Consider the following 20,274-nt stretch of genomic DNA (forward strand, 5'->3'; position numbering starts at 1 on the left):
ACAAATTAGGATGCAGCACCTAGGGGAGAGGGGTGCCAATCTGTCCCCTGCTCTACATTCATGGCTCCCAGGAGTTGTCATTCCACTGTGTTGCTTTGTCACTCACGCCGCCTCACCTCCTCCTCCACTTCTCCGTCTAATTTCCCTCCCTCCCTTCTTCATATCCCCCCATCCATCATCATCGTCTCCCCCTCTGCATAGCCTCCACCTGTTCACATACCATGCCGTGCTCCCTCAAAGTGTGTCTGAGTGTGTGTGTGTGGGGTGTGCGTTTTTCTTTGGCTGTGATGCCGACTGTTGCCTGGTGATTTGTGGCGAGGAGCGACAGAGCCACAGACAGACCTGGCTGTTGAAGGGCAGCGCTGAGGGAGAACGCGGCTGAGACGTTGTTGTGACGTGGCGGTGGGAATGGGGACAGGAGCAGCTCTGAGGGAGAGGAGGAAATGTCAGTGCAGCTAGAGGCTCAGCGTGTACGCACACACACATACACACACAGACACACACAAGTACGTACTTGACGACACTGACACCTCAGCGTTCTTAAACACTTCACCGAATGCAGTTCAGACCCGCACCACTGACATCATCCAGCCTCGACCCTCTCTCTGGGGGTTTTCGGTTTCTCCCCTTTGTTCCTTCTGAGCCTAAATCTCATCCTCTACAGTTCCCATGTATTATTTCTTTCTTTCTTTATTTCTTTCTTGCTAAACCTGCCTCCCAGCATATGAAAGTGCACCAAATTTGGCACATAGCTTCATTCCCGTGCCAAATGATGTCTACTAAAGTCCGGGACAAATATGGTAGCAGTGGTCTGAATATTAAAACATAGTTTTAAATCTGCCTTAATATGGACCCTGGTTTTCATTCACCCTGGTGGATGCCCCAGTCATTGTGGGAAGCCAACTTTAGTTATACCTACTAACTTATTTATATTTAATTATAAACTTATTCTTAATTATTTACTTAGTGACTTAATTTATTATTTAATTACTTAAATCGTCTGCACCCTGCTCTGATTTGAAGCTGGATACTCAGCTGGCCCTGACCATGACTGCTTGCAGTCCTACTTTTTTGACATTGCCCTTCCTTGCTTCTCCTTCTTTGTACTGTCGCTGTTTTCTTCCTATTTTCTCTTTCTCTCTCTCCATCACTCACACTGTTCTTCCCCTCTCTCACCCATATATTCCTTTCTTCCCTTTTGTCTCCCTCCCTCCCTCCTTACAGAGCCCTCAGTGAACTCATCCAATGCCGGTGTGGTGGCGGGGGCTGTGATTGGCTCCCTGCTGGCCCTCCTCTTGGTCGCCGCTCTCATCGCTGTCCTTGTCACCCGTAATCGCAGGCAGCAGCAGGGCTACCGTGCCAATGGTGGCAAGGACATGAAGTCACGCATATTTGGCGGTGGCAAGAAGGCCAGCAAGAACGGCACAGGCGGCGGCGCGGGCAGCGGGGGCATCGGAGGCGGTAACAACAACGGCCCCATCTACGTGTACAGTGAGAATTCGGCTCACCAGGGCCTCGCGGAGAAGAACAACCACCACCAGCCGCTCACCATGGGGGGCCGGCCCGAGGTCGTGGCCACCACACCCACAGCCCAAGACATCCTGCTGAGCAATGAATTGGACGAAGCGGAGAGGAGGAAGTTTGACGAGCTGGAGGAAGAGGAGGAGAGGTATGACCACTTCGCTGGAGGGGCCCCCATCCTCCAGCTCCGCCCACCCCACGACCAGGACGATATGATCGGCGGTTACCTGGACGACGACATGGAATCCCAGCGGGATGGCTCCGTCATCTCACGGACTGCTGTTTATGTATAGAGGAGGAGAGGAGCGGAAGAAGAGGAGGAGAAGAGGAGGGATGTGGAGAAGAGATGAGGGTTCCCCCCCCCATGGATTTTGTGGTTTCAGGGACTCGTCCCTGTGTGATGGAAGAGAAAAGAATACCGCTTTTATTTTTGAAAATAGATTTTAAATGTATTAATAACCACAGTGCAGCCCCAGAATTGACTGAATAAACTGGAGTCAGTTGAGGGGGTGGAGGGATGTTCCCAAAAGGAGGTTGGAGGGGAGCGTTGTTGGTTTCTGGTCCCTGAGGACAGAAAATAAAACTTGGATCACTTGGTGTACACCGAGCGAAAGAGAGAAAAGAATTCTTTACGAACAGCTTGGCTCCCTCTGCTTTTGCTCATGCTATCACTATCACTGGGACCTTGACAAGGACTCTGACAGACACACCAAAAGAGGGAAACTATGTAGTGAGAGAGCGGGATAATGGCATCTTGATACAAGCTCAGCTATAGAGGAGGCATCTCACTCGTACATTCACTCTTATCTTCACCAAAACACAGTCGGAGTGGAAGGGGTTGTCGAGCAGTCGCGTGTTGCCTGCAGTTCTCAGTCCTCCTGTGGGACACCTTTTGTTTTTGGTAAAGCATTGTGCTGTGACAGCTAGTGGGTAGTTAGTAGCTTGTGACAGGGAGGGATGAAAAGATTTGAGGGCAAAGACAGGAGCCATCATGCGGTTTAAAGGAGAGCACCTCGTATTTGTTGTAGCAGGTCCACCGTCTGTGGTTCTTCCTCTGTGGCTCTCTTTTTATGCTCTCTCTCTCTCTCCCACACCCTTCCTCTCATAAACAACAAAAATCTCTCCCCTCTTATGTTGCAGTTCCTCAGACTATCGACTAATAGCACAGCGCCCACTCTTGAATTTGTAACAAGTCAAAACATTAAGTCCGGGTGTGTGCTACCGACATAAAACAAGAATCTAACAAAGTTTAGTTTGAGTTTGATCTAAGTTCTTAACAAGGTATTCCACATGCAAACTATTCTACAGTGCCTGGAGGTAGGAGAGCCGGTAAACAAGAGATGAGGAAGTGAGGTGTAGTGGATCTGACAGGGTCAAGGGATAGAGAGCGAGATGGAGGAGGCAGGAGAAGTAGAAAGGAGCACGTCTCTACTTTGCTCTTCCTCCTCATCCCCCTCTCCTCAGAGCACTCCTGACAGGAGGAGTTTGATTGGTAATGAGCCGTGAAGTCGCCCGCTTAGCCGGGACCAACAGATTGCCACCACTTATCGTTTATGACGTGGCGATTCCTCCCCCCTACCCGTTTCTCTTCCTTTCTCCCTCTCCCCGCATCCCTCTCTCCTAGTGTTTATGGGGAGTTTATGATTTATCCAGGGCAGTGTGGAGGTCAGGGCTACGCAGAGCACAGAAGTATTTTACTGCTCCTGATGTGTCAAACGCCCCACTTACTCTATTCCATCCTAGCCTGTCCTGCCATGCCAGGCCTGACTAATCCACCCAGAGTGGCCATGCGCACTCCACTGCACACATACATTCATCTGAGTATTTTCACTCGATTACTGCTGCCTCCTCCCATACTTAAGTAAATGGCCCCATGTAACAGTACCCCGCATCCATCGAATGACCATGTTAGCTTAAATAAAAATTCAATGGGATAATGTCATATTTCCTTCCATTAGCAGATGGTGTTAAATGTAGTGAATTGATTGGGGCACATTAAAGGTTGTGACCACAGGGGAGCTCTGGGAGTCATATTGACTAACGGGCAACAAGCAGTGGAACGGCCCTTTATGATACAGCTGCCGGGCTGATTGTGTACTGACTGTTTATTTATCTTCCTAACGAGCCACCGGAGGCCGGCTGAGGCAAATATTACTCCATGGCGACTGTACACTGCTCTCTCACCTGAGGCTGTGTGCACGCAGCTGGGTGTGTGTGTGTATGTGTGTGTGTTTGCATGTGTTTCACTGGATGTAACAAGCCACCGCAGGGCTGTGACCAACATCATTCTCGGAGAGGAGCCTTAGCTCCTCTAATCACATCCTCACTGGCCTTCTGATCGACTCACCTTTGACCCAGCGGGACGCTTGGTGAGCGCGGCTCCTTATTGGCTGTCCTGACCCTGCCTCTGGCTTGTGACCGAGCCCCGGCCCCAGATCTGGGGCGCAGTCCACCACAGGTCTTGAGGTCAAATGTGTGGCGTCCCATGGCCAAGGGCAACAGTGGCGATGCTTGCCCACACCTCTTGTCATGGCAGTTTAACCCTGAGCTATGGATGTGAGAAAAACACACACACACACACACACACACACAGGGCCTGCTAAGTGTCCATATAGGCAGATAGTTGTTTGCCATGTGACGGCTGTTAACCTTGGGAGAGATGGAGTGAGAACAGATGAGACAGAGGGGGAAGATGAGGACATATGACACAGCATTCAAACCATTACTGTTTGATCTCAGTAGGCTTTTAGTCTAATGGCCTTAGCTTATACATATTTACAACCCCTGAATAGATTTTCTGAGTCCAGCCGATTTGTCACAACCACTGAAAAATGTATTACTTATTTTTGCACTTGTTTGTATCACCGCAACACAGAGTAATATGGGAGAGCTATCTGATGTGGGGGAAAGAAGAAAAAAAAAAAAAAAAAACAAGAACAGCAAGGTTGTAACTATGTACATTTTGGTGTGAGGTATCTGTATACTATATATGTAAGCATCTTTATTTTTCTTGTGAAAATGTGGATATTTATCAAAATGTAAATATCAGATCAATGGAGCCGCTGTGTTGTGGAGCTAGAGAGAAATACATCCTGGGTTTGGCTGTAGCTCAAAATACAAACGTCTCGGAGGGCGCTCAGAATGTAATTTATAATCTAATGAATACCTCGATGGTTTGGGTGTTATTAGATGCTGAAATTATTTTAGTTTACTTAAAACCCAAGAATTTATTTGTTTTGAGAATAGATCTATTTTCAAGTGGGTGAAATCAATGACTTATGGCTACAAATTTCATTTGAGCAGTGACTGCATTTCCACACAAAAAGCACACTGTTTTATTTTTTTTTTTTTTTTGCACACTTGGTTTCTCCCACTTCCTAACACTCAACACACAATGGAAAGACAATACACACAGTACATATAATTTATGAGGCAGACTGTAACCCACAGAAGCAGCAGTCTGTTGCATCTGACTCAGCTCGGGTTGTGCGTGTTCAGAGTTGTGTGTCGGTGTGTTTTCCTGATGCTCCGGGGGCTTTGGGACATCTCTCTCTGCCATTGGGGCTGTAACCTGAGTGGCCACCCTTTGTCACCATGGAGAAATGGTGGAGGGGAGACATTAGTGTGCACCGCATAGACACATGCATGCGCGCACACGCACACACACATAAACACAGAGTGCTGAGAAACGTTCGCCCACGCACAAACACCCCTCAGTCACTCTCATTATGCTCACTCCCACAGCCAAACTGTGCAGAAGACACCTCATACCTGAGAACTCTGCCACCTCCTGACATAAGCCCACACAAACGTATACTCGCATAGCTACACACACACACACACAAACACACGCGCACACAAAACTATTTTCCCTCCTCTCCCTGCTCAGTGGCTTTGTCAGGACATGTACCGTGTCCTGTTACTGTGGAAAGAGCTGCAGCACGATGTGTCCCCCCGCTTCACTGCTTTCTGTTCCTAAAAAAAAAAAAGTCCAACCTAGTCCCGAATCAACCACCATGTAGAACAGAGACAACTACACATTGGGGGCGACACGCACACACACACACATGCGCATGCACTCAGACACCCACCTTTCACCCAATGTCAGAGAAACAGGCTTTTTAGGAAACTGTTTTGTCCGTTCCGCTTTTTATTCTGCAAAGGGAATATAGCTTTCAGAAAATGCCATGGTGCTGACCTCCCCTCCCCTCCCGGCTTCCCTCAAATGCTTTTAGAGACTCACAACTTCCTACTCATCTCCCAAATGTTGTTTTCAACTTCTCTCACTTCAGTCTACCCCGAACAACCCCGCCCCTCTCTCCCCTCGCCGTGCACCAAGTAAGGCTTGCCTGACAAAATGGGTTTAAAGAATTCAAGATCCCTGCCCGGGTCTCGCACAAGGTTAGACAGTCAAAACAAATACTGTTTCCTGACTCGAGAAAGCCACATGCTGTTGCTATTTCTCTCGCTCCCAAACTTCTGATGACTAATCAAAGCCTTAACATCTCCCATCTCACTCAAAGAAGAAGAAAAAAAAAAAGAGAAAAACCTCTTCCCGTGTACATAGTATAAATATATAAATATGTAGCGGAGAAAAAAGAATTACTAATTTATGGTGTCACGTTTGTGTATTTCTCAGTGACAGCAAGCATGAAGGATTTATCTCTCCTTTTACGGTTTTTCCTCTTTTCTGTTATCTTGCAGTGCTTTATAATTTATGTTTTCTGAGTGCTTTATTCTTGACTGCTGCGCTGTGATTGCTGCCAAATCTGGCAAATGTGCTTCTTCTATACAAATGAATTGTACACACAACAAAACAATCTTATCCCAAAATGTGCTTTTTATTCACTGCTCTGTGTAAAAGTTGTTGATTTTTTTTTTGTTCTTTTTATATTTTTTAATTTTAATTTTATTTTGTTCTTTGAAAAGAAAAAAAAAACTGAAACAGTTACAATTGTTGTCACCATTTGTCATGTCTTTCTATTTTGTTTTTCGTATTTGGTTGCGATTAAAGACTTCTTGATTTTTGAAATGAAGTTCCAGTGTTGCTGTGTTTGGCATCTGTTTCTCTCTCTCTCTTTTTTCCTTCTGTCTTTTCAGCAGTTGAGCTTAGCTAAATAGCTGTAGAATGAGATTGAATAGAGGAGCTAGTCATTGATTCTTTCTGATTAGATTTATAGATTAATTGATCCGGCTATGAAGTGGCCTCGCTCTCTTTGTCAAGACTCACCATCCCCTCCCTTTCCTCGCTCTCATTTCCTGCTCTTGTTGTTTGTCTCGTTTTGGTTTTGATAAATGTGTGTGTGCCGTCAGCACAGGTGTTCCAACAGGCTAATGGGAAACTGAGTGTGTGAATAGGAGAAGCCATTTTGTGGTTTACAGTTGTCCTGTACTCGAGCTCCACCTCCTCCCGGGTGTCTGATTTGTATATGTGTCCTGGTTGGCTGAGGTAAACTTGCTGCCTTGGTAACAGGTATGTAGGATCCTGCTGTAGTTGCGTAAAGGGCATTGTTTTGCTATGAAGTCTCACACCCTTTTTTTTTTTTTTTTTTTTGCACAGACAGTGGAGAGTGGCGATACAGCCTGGAGTGCACATGCACTTGTTTTTTATCTTCCTTCAAAATCACTTTCACAAAATGTACAAAAACATTTGGTTATTATTCCAAGAAATGGATACATCATTTCATGCAGTGGAGGCCCCAATACATCTTCCAGAAATACATACACCCACACATGCACATATGAAGACCGTAACAGCTGAGGAATGTGGTTGTGTTGCTTTAGTGGTTTTCCTGGAGGCAGCCAGTTTGTGTTTTCAGTTGGGGAATGTGCGGGCCAAGCTGAAACTCACTGAATGGATCGCCTCTCAAAGGCTGCATTGTTTGAACTCTGACTAAACCAAACTGGTTTGGTCAAATTTTAATAGGGCGCAAGTGGATTGTGTGTGCATGTGTGTGTGTGTGTATTGAAGCACGTATCAGTGTGTGTGTGTTCATGTTTGTAGGTGTTGTTCACGTGTTGCGTTTGCACCTGCCTGACCTCAGTGTTATTGACTAAATTGACCAAAATGTGTGCACCCATCTTTGTCCCCACGGATGACACAATCCAGATCTCGCGTTTACGTCCCAGTGATCTTGACAGTTGGTTTATGACAGCCGTGGCAGTGTGTTGTCCTCTCTGTGTTTGCCTTGTGCCTCGGTGCCAGTCATGTATCTGCGTGTCCTCCTGCCTCCTTGTCACGGCCCGTTTTTGTCGCAGGCTTCCTCTGTCAATGCACAGCTATTTACTGTGAGTTCAGCCCACCATCTGGCCCCACTAATTGCTTTGGATTTGAGGCTGGCGAGATAGAGAGCACTCACACACATACTTACACGCGTACACACACACACTCCTTTGGTCCTGTAGTTGAATGTGAAAGACTCCAGTGTAGCAGAAAAAGCGGTATGCTTTTAAGCCCCAGCTAGGAATAAAAGCACATGCAACACATGTATTTTTGTCCGCGTTTGTCGCAAAAAAAAAAAAAAAAAAAAAAAAAAAAAAAACAGCGTGCGCCTCATGTAAAAGCAGTGACCCCATAATTCAAAACCTGGCCTATCGGAGCTTGGAGCACATAACCTGGATCTGAAGCCAAAGTGACAGCGGCTATGCCAAGCTCTACCATTGTGCTCAACGTTAGCGTACAGTGATGAGACATGGTGCCGTGCCCCTGGGCAATCTGGCTAGCTGGTAGTGGCCCTATTTATACCAGGCTGATGGGATGAGGTTGTGTGTGTGTGTGTGTGTGTGTGTGTGTGTGTGTGTGTGTGTCAGAGAGAGTGAGTGAATGAGAGTTATTAGTGCATACACCATGTTATGCATGTTCATGTGTTGAGACACCAGTAGTGAGAGTGGTATTGGATTGCAGACAGAACAGAATGAATTTCCACAGGGCTTTTGTGTGTGTTAATGTGTTGGTAGACTGAGTAGCATGTGTGTGTGTGTGTGTGTGTGTGTGTGTGTGTGTGTGTGTTCTGCCTGTGAATGGTCATAAATTTAATAGCCTGAGCTCTGCCTCAGTGTGTGTGTGTGTGTGTGTGTGTTTGTCTGTGTATGGATTAGTATAGAGACCCAGTTAAGGCTCTCTCTGCTGATAAATGCTAACACCACGCTCCCCATTTAACCTCTCACCCTTCAGCTCCAGACCTGACTAATAAATCCCAGAGTGAGTGATGGATTGCCTGGTGTGATGCATGGATGGCTGAGTGATAGATATAGTGACCCAGGGCTTCACAGGGATTAAAGCAACTGTCTAGCTGTGACCTCAATTATAAAAGTAAATTCCTGCATTTTTTTTTTTTTTTTTTTTTTTTTTTTTTTTTATTATTTCATTTAATGGTACTGGCTTTCCCTCTCGCCCGTTCTGACTCATTGTAGTCTCCTCTACTCTCAAGTATGTGATTCTGCCTGTCGTGCTCTTATTATAGTATTTGCACCAAATGGTCTGGCTCGCTTATTAAGTAGAGATGAGTAAAACACCACACACTTGGAATTCATACAGAGTCAGGAGGCGAGTTTTGTGGCTTGTAAAGCTGCTCCATTACCAAAACGTCAGAGTTTCAATCTCAATCATGGCTAAAATCTTCCCTAAACAGCCATGCATGCTTTAAACTATATGGACTGATATAAGAAGCATTGGCCATTACTGCTGATATTTGGCTGACTGTGAAACTGGCACTTGTGTGACTTTTTTTTCTAGCTGTTTGTCACCCAACTTTAAAATTATCAACACAGTAAAATCTTATTTTGCCACTATACTTTATTTGGACTGTCTTCAAGCTTAACCTTTTTTACCCTCACAGTTGCGGTACTTTTTTTTTTTTTTTTTAAATACCCTCATCCGCCTGCGCTGCCAGGAGAGCCTGTCTGACCCACCTGACCCATTTTCATGTGACACAAACCTGCCCACTAACCACCTGCTACCCAAAGTAACAAAGGAAAAGAAAAAAAGACAGGGTGCCAGATGTTTGTTTTGTTTCTCTGTTGCATTCATGTGATGCATGTGAGACGATGCCATTTTGTGGAAAATTAAAAAAAAAAATAGGAATGGTGCAGCACAGGAAGAACCTGGAAGAATAAGAAATGAATTATGTTAATTTATGTTAACGCTGCGTGTTGACTCACACTGTCCAGCCCAACAATACACTGCAAAAACTCAAAATCTTTCTTAAGATTATTTGTCTTATTTCAAGTCAAAAATGTCTTATTACTAGTCAAAATATCTCATTACACTTAAAATAAGACATGATCACCTCAGAAGTAACTTGTTTTTAGACAAATGTCTCTTGTTTCAAGTGAAAATTTGCTTGTTTCACTGGCAAAATTTGTTTCTTGTTTCTAGTTAATTTTCACTTATTTCAAGTGAATTTTCACTTTTTCCACTGGCAAATTTTGCCAATGAAACAAGCACCTCAGAAGTAAATTGTCTAAAAACAATTTACTTCTGAGGTGATCATGTCTTATTTTAAGTGTAATGAGATATTTTGACTAGAAATAAGACATTTTTGACAAATAATTTTGGTAAGATTTTGCGTTTTTGCAGTGTAGTGTCTTCCCCCTGTCCGAATCTGCCCTATTAGATCATTCAGATCCGTCATGGGAAGAGATTGGATATCGTATTAAGCTCAAAAAAACAAAACAAAACTTGAATCTAGACATGTTTATTCACTGTAATTGACTCTGGATAAGAGCATCAGTTTAACACCCACACTTTAATATTTACAAGAACACAATGTCAAAGATAGGTGGAGCGCGATGGTTGACAAGATCAACATGAACAAAGAGCTCCCAAGGGAGGAGCATCCTAGGAAAACTAATTAACTCGTCTTGTTTAACGGCGGAGTGTGGCTCAAACTTCAGGGAGGCGTTTGGCTGATAACTGAGCGTTTTTCAGCAGCGTCGAACAAGGTGAACGCAGACAAGATGGGAAGTTGCATTTGTGAAAAAAAAACAAACAAAAAAAAAATAACAGGAAATTGTATCATTCCTCTTTTTCATTCGGTAACAATAACATCCGATCCACCGGCTTCTGGTCACTCGGTTGTGTTCACACACGCATGCACACGCAGACAGTCAGACTGTGCAGCGGGAAATGGATGCTCCAGTTTCCCCTGGAGGCCTCTGGGCGTTTACTCTTCCTGTCCCGTGCTGACAGGGCTGAAGCTAACAGGGAGGCTGCAGTGCATTGTGGGGCGTCGGCATGAGGCAGGTCTAACATGCTTGGCCAGCTGCCACCAGGAAAAATGGGAGAGAGGGGAGCGAGGGACACAGAGTGGAGTATGGGAAGTGTCAGAGGAAAGGTGGAGAGAAATGGGGAGTGAGAGAGTGAGGCCAGGAGGGGGGGTGGAGGGGAGGACGACTCTTTTGGGACCGGAAAGGTACAGAGGGTCAGAGGAGAGCCGGCAAGGGACGGAGCAAAAGGGTGTGAGGGTGTGAGAAGTGTGAACGAGAGGTGAGAGATGGAGGGAGCCGAGGAGAGGGGTGTGATCCAGGTCTTGTACATTTGCGAAAGCAACAGAGAGCGAACCAGTAGGAGTTTAACAGTGACTAATGGAAGGTTGAATAAGAGGGGAAATGGCAGAGAGGAGGAGGAGAAGGAGGAGTCGGGGAGGAGGGAGCGGGCGGAGGGGCAAAAAGCTGAACAGAGATGGGGAGGAGAAGACTGATTAAAGAGCGAGCGGAGACGGGCGAGCGAGGGGAGGGAGGGGCGAGGGTTGAGTTGCTGCAGCTGTGTTGATTTAGCTTCTCACAGATCAGATTGTGTGTGTGTGTGACAGAGAGCGAGAGAGGGGTGTGTGTGTATGACAGAGAGCGAGAGAGAGTGAGGGGTGTGTGTGTGTGTGTGACAGAGAGCGAGAGAGGAGTGTGTGTGTGTGTGTGTGTGACAGAGAGAGAAAGAGAGAGAGAGGTGTGTGTGCGAGCAAGTGCGGTGCAGGGGGCTTTGTCATTCTTAGAATGGCTCTGACCTCGACACACCTGCAAAAACACCCACCGTCACCAGATGAAAGACACAGCGTGTGTGTGTGGATACGTGTGTTTGTGTGTATGTGTGTGTGTGTGTGTGTTTTTAAATAAGCCCCAAAAGGTCTTCATGCTGTGACTTACCTGGAACAAATCCTCTTCGGGAAAATAAAAAACAAAGAACATTATGTGAATGCAGTGTGACCACCAGGGAGTGTAGCTTTGAGCTAAGTGTGTGTGTGCATGTGTGCGCGCACGCGTGTGTGTGTGTGTGTGTGCATGCGCATGCACATGTGCATGACTGCGTGGGTATGAGTAAAAGAGATTTATATCAGTGAACGAATGGTTTGTTGCTGCTCCTAAGAATAGATTCTGTGACGGAAATGATTTTGATGCTGTATGCAAGTGTGTGTGCGCTGTCTGCATGTCTCATTTTGTGTGTATTTGCCCTAGAGCGCTTTGCAGATCAGATGCACTTGCTGTTTAATTCACCATCTCAACAGGCAGCTCTTATAAAGTACATGCACGCACTGGAACATGCACATCTGAACACACATACACACACACATACACACAGATATAAACATACCGAATGAAGAAGATTAATACAGAGATAAAAGAGAAATAGTCTCCAAATATTTGGTTTCCATGACTCTAGATATTCTTTTGGGAGCTGTCAGGTCCATAGTCAGATTCTGTGTGTGTGTGTTTGTGTGTTTGTGTGTGTGTGTTTGTGTGGTGGGTTGTGCTTGTGCTCATTTGTGCATAGAGCACAGAACAAACTATCATGCAGATGTTTGCCTTCCTGTGTGAATACAGCACATATGTTCATGCAAGTTTCTGTGTATGTTCAGTCTGTGGGTGTGTGTACGTTAGATATTTTCTCTATATAATTTTCCATGAACCGCCTGTGTGCTTTATGAAGGCGTGTTTGAATGGCGCTGTTTGTGTCTGTGTGCAGCGAGATGCATTGAAATCGCTTCAAAATCGAATCAAATCATGACCCATAATATGGAAATCAAATGCGCCTGTGTAGTTGCTGCCAGTCCCCCAATCTGAGAGTGTGTGTTTCATATGTCTGTCTGTGGGCACATATGTTGAAGTGATAGAGCGAGTTGGACTGCATCCCTTCATCAGCAGTCCAAAGTGATGTTCTCTTCACTGGCTAGTTCCCCTGTAGGGTTGAAGTCTTTTCTGCTTCTTTGTTTGACATCAAATAGCAGCCACAGTGAGAGGAGGACTGTCAGAACTTCACAAGCCTGTGTGTGTGTGAGTGCGCGTGTGTGCGTGCGTGCGCGTGCATCCGTGTGTGCTCATGTGCATGTGTCAGCTCCTTTTATAACCAGACTGTTTCCCCATTCATCTGTCTGTCATCTTATCTAGACATCTCTTTTCCTATAATCACTCCTTGTGCCCTGTCCTCTTCTCTTGCTCTCCTATCTTCTCATCGTCTACTCCGGCCTAAATGGTAGTGCATTGTCAATGTGCCACTGAGCAGCGTGTGTGCGTGTGTGTGTGTGTGTTTCTGCCACTGTGTATGTGTGCATGTCTTTGTATTAGATCCAACTAAGCCTGGCAGTACACTGTAAATCCATGTCTCCTCATCACTTCCCCTCTCTCAGCTGCAGCACTTCTCCAAACACCCAAAGGCACCATTAAAAACGAGAAATACATTATTGATTTTAAACCCATTAATTATTGCCCCATTTAAAGTGAAGCTGTTTTGCACTATGTCAACATGTGCCAACGTGGCTGTCAAACGCTGTCCTTTATGCTTGCGCGGTCGTGCGTGGTTCAGTCGGGTCTGGCAGAATATCTTTATAATCGATAATGTGTGATGTGGCTCGATGCTGTGTGGGAGTTTGGGTGTAATATTGTGATATGGCATGAAATGTTGTTGTTTCCTTGTTGCATGCTGCAGCTCAGTGAAGGGATGCAATTTTCTGAACTTGCCAGGCTATCGTAGCCCTGTTGCTATAGATTATAAACTATCGCTTGGTCATCATATCCACATTACTAATGATTGATCGAAAATAATTTATGTGTAAAAATGTTTGAAAACACCAATGGACATGTCAGCAATGTTGTCACATAATCGGGGCATTTGGTAAAAGATATGATATTTGATTCTATCTGTATCACCCGATCCTATTGTTTGCGCATTCATCTTTGTGTGTTTATGTGTATTTCTGTGTGTGTGTCCTAAATGGAGCCACTGTAGAGGTCAATGACCTTTGTGTAGCACCTGCTGGGTGTCTCGAGTGTGTCTTTGGCCCCTTTTTAACCCCCCCCCCCCTTCCCTCCAGGGCGCTCTGTGATTTCAACTGTGGTGCCTGTCACTCAAGCCCACTTCCGAGCCACCGTGGGTAACGGCCCCGATTCACGGTTCATGTGCACTTTAGTGTGTAAGATGAGAAGGAGAGAGAGAGAGAGGGAGAGAGAGAGAGGGTGAGTTCATAAAAACAGTGCAGCATTGCCATGCGAAGCACACCCAGGCTTCACCCTCTCCGCTGTCCGACTCTCTGTCAGCCGAGGGCACCGATAGGTCTGAATGGACAAAAGCGCTTATCTTTGAGGAGGAAATTAAATGTTATTCAAATGATGCATTTGGCTTTCACAGAGACGCTACGTGAAGCGCTTTCAAACGTCATTTGATTGTCACACGCCCGAGCATCTGCGTGATCTTTCCCTCCTATGCGGTAATGACTGGTTTATCCCAGCCTGCGACCTGTGATCTGACCCATCTGCCATCAACAGACACAGCGAGTGAAATGTTAACAGCGCAAGAATTATCCCCCAGTCACTGTGTGTAATAGCTGGAACTTCCCCGCTGTATGCAAACAAAAGCATATAAACCGGGAAATAGCTGGCGCGGAGGATTCGGAGGGCATGCGGATGCGTGCTGCACATTTTGATTAATTCCTCGTTCCAGTGCGTTTCCGTTTCCCTATCTTATTTCACTCCAAAAAAACGACAGTCCAAAACCCAGCCGTTACAAAGCAACAGTGCTCAGTTTCACCGTATATTCTCCTGGTCCTGGAGTGTTTGATTGCACCGCCTTTTGTACTGAGCTCTGCAGGCTCTCTCTCTCTGCGAGTCTTCCTTCAGTGTATCATCGCGTGGCTCCCAGTGTCTCGCCAAGTTATTTATCTGTGTATTACGCACACTGTCCAGGTACTCTTCCCTGGTCGTTTATCCTCCATAGGCTCACACTGTCCTGATATATGGAGCTGTTACGTTTCTATATCGCAACGGTCTGCCTGCATAGCAAACACAGTTACACACTGTCTAGGCGCTGGTTTGTCATGGTGTACATGTGACTGTGTTATAGGGCAAGCGTGTGTGTTTGTGTGTGTGTGTGTGTGGTGGGCTTGGTTTTCCCTGGTCATTTATCCTGTTTTAAGGCCCTTTGCACTGCTGTCCTCCCCTTAATACCGTTTTTACTGCGGCGCTTGAGGCTCCTCTGTAGCCCAATTGCTATTCATTAGTGAGGATGACTGGAAGAATTGTGTGCCTGTATGTGTGTGTGTTTTAAATGTGGCCTCTTCCCTAATATACTTAGCTACGTTATCATGCTTTTACTGTAATAGTTAAATGTAAATGCAATGGGGGTTTTTTTTCCTCTCTGTGCCAGATATAATATGACGTTTCCGTGGTACATGTTCATGCACATAGGCTTTGTGTCATGTCTCATGCTGCTGGATGACCTTAAATGTCATTTTCATCCAGTGCATACGAGCGCGCCTTTTGTATGAATTAGTGTATGTCTGCATGCACGTACATTATTTGCAGTGTGTATGTGTGTGCATATATTCGGTGTGTTGTTTGGTGGTCGCCCTGGGTATGTAAGTGTGTGTTTGTGTGTGTGTGTCTCCTCAGTGAGAAGGCAGTGTATTACTTGTCTTGGTGCAATGAGCCAGGCCTTGTATTAGGCAGGTTGAGCTGCAGGGGGAATTTTGTAACACTTGACCTGTTTCACTGAGTCATTTGTGTGGATGGAGAGAAAGAGAGTGAGTGAGTGAGCGAACGAGGGAGAGGGAGAGGGATTGGGGGGGGGTGGAGCAGAGGGCACACAAGTGGTTAGGGGTTATTGGGGTAGGGTGAGTGACAATGAAAAGTGATTGAGAGGAAGAGAGCGAGCGGGAGGGAGGGAGAGGAAAGGGGCGAGAGCGAGAGAACAACAGCTGGGGGAGCCGGAGGGAGGAGAGATGAGATGACAGAGCCTTCATATCTCTGTCTCTCTCTCTCTCTCTCTTTCTCTCCCACTTTATCCTTGTCCTTCATTCATCAGTCTCTCCGGCGGTCCTGGCTGCGTCGCCCCGCTCCTCATTACTCACCCCTTCAACCTCAAAGGTCACAGGCACTAACCCAGCACTTTAAAATTCAGAAATATACAACTTCTTTATATAACTGTTGCTGCTGCAGAGCTGAACTTGTGGAGTGTGAATGCATGAGTGTGTTTGTGCTTGTGCTCTGCTGTCTTGGTTTGTGTGTGTGTGTGTGTGTGTGTGTGTGTGTGTGTGTGTGTGTGTGTGTGTGTGTGTGTGTATGTGTGGATGCTAAACTCTCTGAAGTCTCTCCACATACATATTAATGGTGTAGTTCTTCACTCAGGGATCTCTGCTGGTGGTAACTAGGCTCGGAGTCAGACTTCAGGCCATATCTCGCTTGCACCCCTGGACACTTTCTCTTTTTCTATCCTCTCTCTTTTTTTTTTTTTTTTTTTTTAATTTTCAACATTTTTTTTTTCTTTTTCTTTTGGGCTTGTTTTTGTATTTATTCCACCGCCTCCTCATGTCCCTGTCTGTCCCCTTTGGGTCTCTTTGTGAGTGTAAAGCAGCGGCGAGGACAATGGAAGACAAATTGGAAAATTTAAATTATATTTCAGGGCTGTGCTATCATTTCTCTTCTTCCTCTGTCTCCCTCATGCATGTAGGCTATTTGTGTGTAAAAAAAAAATATATATATATATCCTGTCTCTCCCCTTGCTTCATCAAATCTGCTTTCATTACCCTCCTTGTCGCCCCGTCCTCCTTGTCGCCTGTCGTGGTGCTCCTGCCACAACAACGCAGCGTACAGTAGTATCCTTTCAGTTGTGGGCTGCCAGCACGTCCGCGGGTGATATGAGCCCTGCCGTCGGCCGCAACAGAGCCTGGTGTTTGGTGACATTTAGCATTTTACTGCAAAAATTATTCATCAATGTTGACATTCAGCCTTATGCATAATATTCATGATGCATCCAGCACTTCTGTAGGCGGTGCGGGGAGAGAGACAAGGAGTATGTCACAGCTAAAGCATAGACACACACAAACAGAAACACAAAAACATCCCACACGCACAGTATGCAATGGCTATACTGTACACACACACACACACACACACACACACACACGCGCGTGCACACATGCTAGCAGGAAAATGGACTTCCTTACGTGCCCTTGTGAACTGAGATGATCGAGCTTTAGGAATACATCTGAAACTCATACATTTCACATTTCCCCCCCCCCATTCTGGCTACTTCATTATGGATTCAGGAGGCCCACCTACATCACCACCCCAACCGCCCACACACACACACACACATCTTGCAGTACCTCACTTTATTCATTCTTCGTAGATTAATTTCGGGCCGACACTCTTTATGATCCCCAATTTATGTCAGCAGCCAGACAGCCCTCCCTTTCCCTCTGCCTCGGCTCTTATCGTCCGCGCCTCTCGTCTCTGTCTTCCTCTATACGCGTTCACTCAGTGAAACAATGGCACTTGCGAGAACACAGCAAAAAGTTTGTCAGGTTTCTTTTTCTTTTTTTTTTCCTTTAAGGACAGGAAGACAAATGGAGGGATGGGACGGGAGGATGTGAAGATAATAGGTTTCTGTGGTGATTAACATTCCAGAGTGGCGCGTCAACGAAAAGTCTTGACTGTCCCGTTGTCTGCACGCTGACAGCCAGACAGGTTTGAGGTCTCGGGCTGTTTCATCTGCACTGAGGGTAATAAACAAACCATATCTAATCTGCATCTAGGATTTCTCTTGTGTGTGTGTGTGTCTGTGTGTGTTTGTGCAATGAACGTGACTCATCCACCCATCCCTTTCTTTTGAGATTACACATGTGTTTACACAAAGCGGTCGACGAGGCGGTGACTGAACTCTTAGCCTCTCGGTCAGTGAGTCAGCCAGCTAGCTGACTAACCAGTCAGTCAGTCTGTCAGGTGGGGACACCAGGTTCCTGCCACACTGCTGTGACACACCTGTCACTTGGACCGAGCTCACACAGCTGTGTGTGTGTGTGTGTGTGTGTGTGTGTGTGTGCATGAACATGTGTGTCTCGCAAACCGAAAACAGTGTTAGGAAGCCGGTGATGCATTGTACTGAGAGTGACATCATTCCGGCCAAGTGAATGCTGTTGACATAAAGGATTTACTTAAGTGGTTTGCACACAGGTGCAGTTTGAACCCGTCATTTACCCCTGAATTCCAACAGGCAGCAGAAAACATGAAATTCATCCAGTCTAAAGCTTCTCCGAGTGATATGAGTGCACACGTGTTTAACCGAGGTGGCCCACTGAGATACAAAACCTCTAATCCTGCCATTGTCAGCGCCTGCTGTGTTCTACCAATGAAGATATGCAGGATCAACTCGCAATTCTGCTGCAGACTTTATGATCAGGAATTACTGAACTAGGTCCACAGGTAATGGTGGAATTAATTAATTACTGCTATTGAGCTGCTTGTTCAAATACTTTTTTTTTTTTTTAAAGTAAATTTATTCTGAAGTTTTAGCTGCATTTTGTCATTGAATTCAGCTCTGCAAGGCAAGGCAAGTTTATTTGTATGGCACAATTCAACACAAGGTAATTCAAAGTGCTTTACAGAGACATTAAAAGCAACAAGACACAATTTAAAACAAAAAACAGTCAATTAAAAAGGGAAATAGAAATTGAGAATGATAGCAATAATAAAATACAGTAGCATTCAGGATAAGAAAAGAAGTAGAAAAATAAAAGGCAACAGCAAATAAACATGACCAGAGAGAGAGACTGATTGGGTGTCATTGCTACCCCTAACCCAAATGTGTCACGCTGTGATTGTAACTTCGCTAACTAGTGAATTCATCTTATAATCAGTGTTATCCAGACAAAAATAGGACTCACGGCGAGATATTTTTTTGAGGTTTGAGGTGGAGTGTTTTGATGCTGAAAGATGTTTCATTGCTGCCTGATACGTTTTGCCCTGCTGTTAAATTTCAGCCATTTTTTTTTTCCTGCTCGAAAAATACAGTGTTCACAGTATTTCAAGGCTGTAAAAAACATCCTGCTCCATCTCCTTCATGTGTGTCTGTTTACTGCAGCGCTGAGAGCAGCCATGAATGCAGATGCGATGGGACAATTCCAGCGGAGGCGGATGTTCCCACTGATTAAACGTTGATGAAAATATAAAATAAAGCAATAGAATTCAACGTCATCGCCACAGTAATCGCGGTATTTCCACATGGTAACGATAATCTGTTTGCCCTGTTTTAAACTGTAACTGTAACGGATTACAGTTACTCGTTTTTATACGTAATCCTGTTACATGTATTCTGTAACCGTGCTCAGCAAAGATAATAAGACTTTCACTTTGTTTCACTTCACAATTAAAACGGTGAAATTTTTTCTGCACACCTAAGTGTTGGCAGGCAGGTGTGTAGGAGAGAGGCTAAAGACCAGCAATAACGAATTAAGGAACTCCTCCACACTGTCTTTCTCACTTGAAATGAGAATAAAATCAACCTCTATTCAACAATAATGTGGTCCTAAAACGTTTATCAGCTTCCCCAGTCAGATTTTTCCAATTAAAAGAATCGAGGTTGAACTCACAGAATTGAACACGGGAAGGCATGCGCCATGTGTTCTCTTTGCTCAGAAGTAACGAGGTAATTTTTTACTCTGTGTATTTTAAATTAGCATCTTTTTCTTTTTCTTAAGCGGATTTTATGCCAGCGATTCTACTTCTAAGTGAGATCTCAGCTGCAGCTATGGCACTTCTACTCGAGGAGGAAATGTTAGAGCTCTTTCTGCGCCGGCTTGTACAGTAGACCACAAATGTCTGACTAATCAGGCGGTCTCTCCAGGGGCTGCTCGCGGATTCAGACCTAAGATCATCTGATTGTACTCGGGCCCAGACAGAGTTTGATCCTAGTGCCTCAGATTCAAAATCTACCCTCAAGAACTGCCTTTGACTCGCCGCTTCACTGTGCCGCGCGCTGTATCCAGACGCAGTCAGGTGTGCCGCAGAAGCTGAGCAGAGCAGACAGGTTTTTGAGCTAAGTTAAGCCGGGGATTATGGAGAAATTTACTGCCCATCTAGGTGTGTGTAATAGTATCTATTTTTGACTCTGCCTTCAGAGAGAATTGCCTGGTTTCCCTCAGAAAAGCATCAAAACCCCTTGCATCATCCCTGTGCCATCCGGCTTTCACTTGCTCTTTCACACAGGTGCTTTTGTAATCCACACACATTCACATTCAAAGAGACGGTGTGTGTGTGTGTGTGTGTGTGAGCGCACAATGTGAGACTTACATGTGTGTATAGGTTGTTTCCGTCTGAGCGGTGTGTTTGTGCGTGCGTGTGTGCATGCACGTGGCTGTTAGATGTGTGTGTGTGTGTGTGTGTGTGTGTGTGTGTATGTGTGTTCCCTCTTTTCTTCCGTGCCTAACTGGCTCTGACACATCTGTGGCTTTTCCAGGAGAATCAGGGCCGGTGCCAAACGACCAAGAAATC

At 45.4% G+C, this 20,274-nt stretch overlaps 1 protein-coding gene across 3 annotated transcripts in view; it reads left to right on the forward strand.

Annotated features, from left to right (window-relative positions):
• The window catches only part of LOC115374223 (poliovirus receptor homolog), a 77,603-nt gene that overhangs the window by 40,925 nt on the left and 16,404 nt on the right, over positions 1 to 20,274 (forward strand). The window contains exon 7 of one of the 3 annotated variants that reach the window (XM_030073040.1): positions 1,225 to 6,106. The exons of the other annotated variants lie outside the window; for them this stretch is intronic. Within the exon in view, the coding sequence (XP_029928900.1) occupies positions 1,225 to 1,814 (590 nt within the window). The 3' untranslated portion in view covers positions 1,815 to 6,106. Of the gene's footprint in view, positions 1 to 1,224; positions 6,107 to 20,274 lie in introns of those variants that run through there. 3 annotated transcript variants of the gene reach the window in all.

The sequence above is a fragment of the Myripristis murdjan genome, chromosome 16 (genome assembly GCF_902150065.1).
Source record: "Myripristis murdjan chromosome 16, fMyrMur1.1, whole genome shotgun sequence".
In the NCBI taxonomy this organism is placed as follows: Eukaryota; Metazoa; Chordata; class Actinopteri; order Holocentriformes; family Holocentridae; genus Myripristis; species Myripristis murdjan.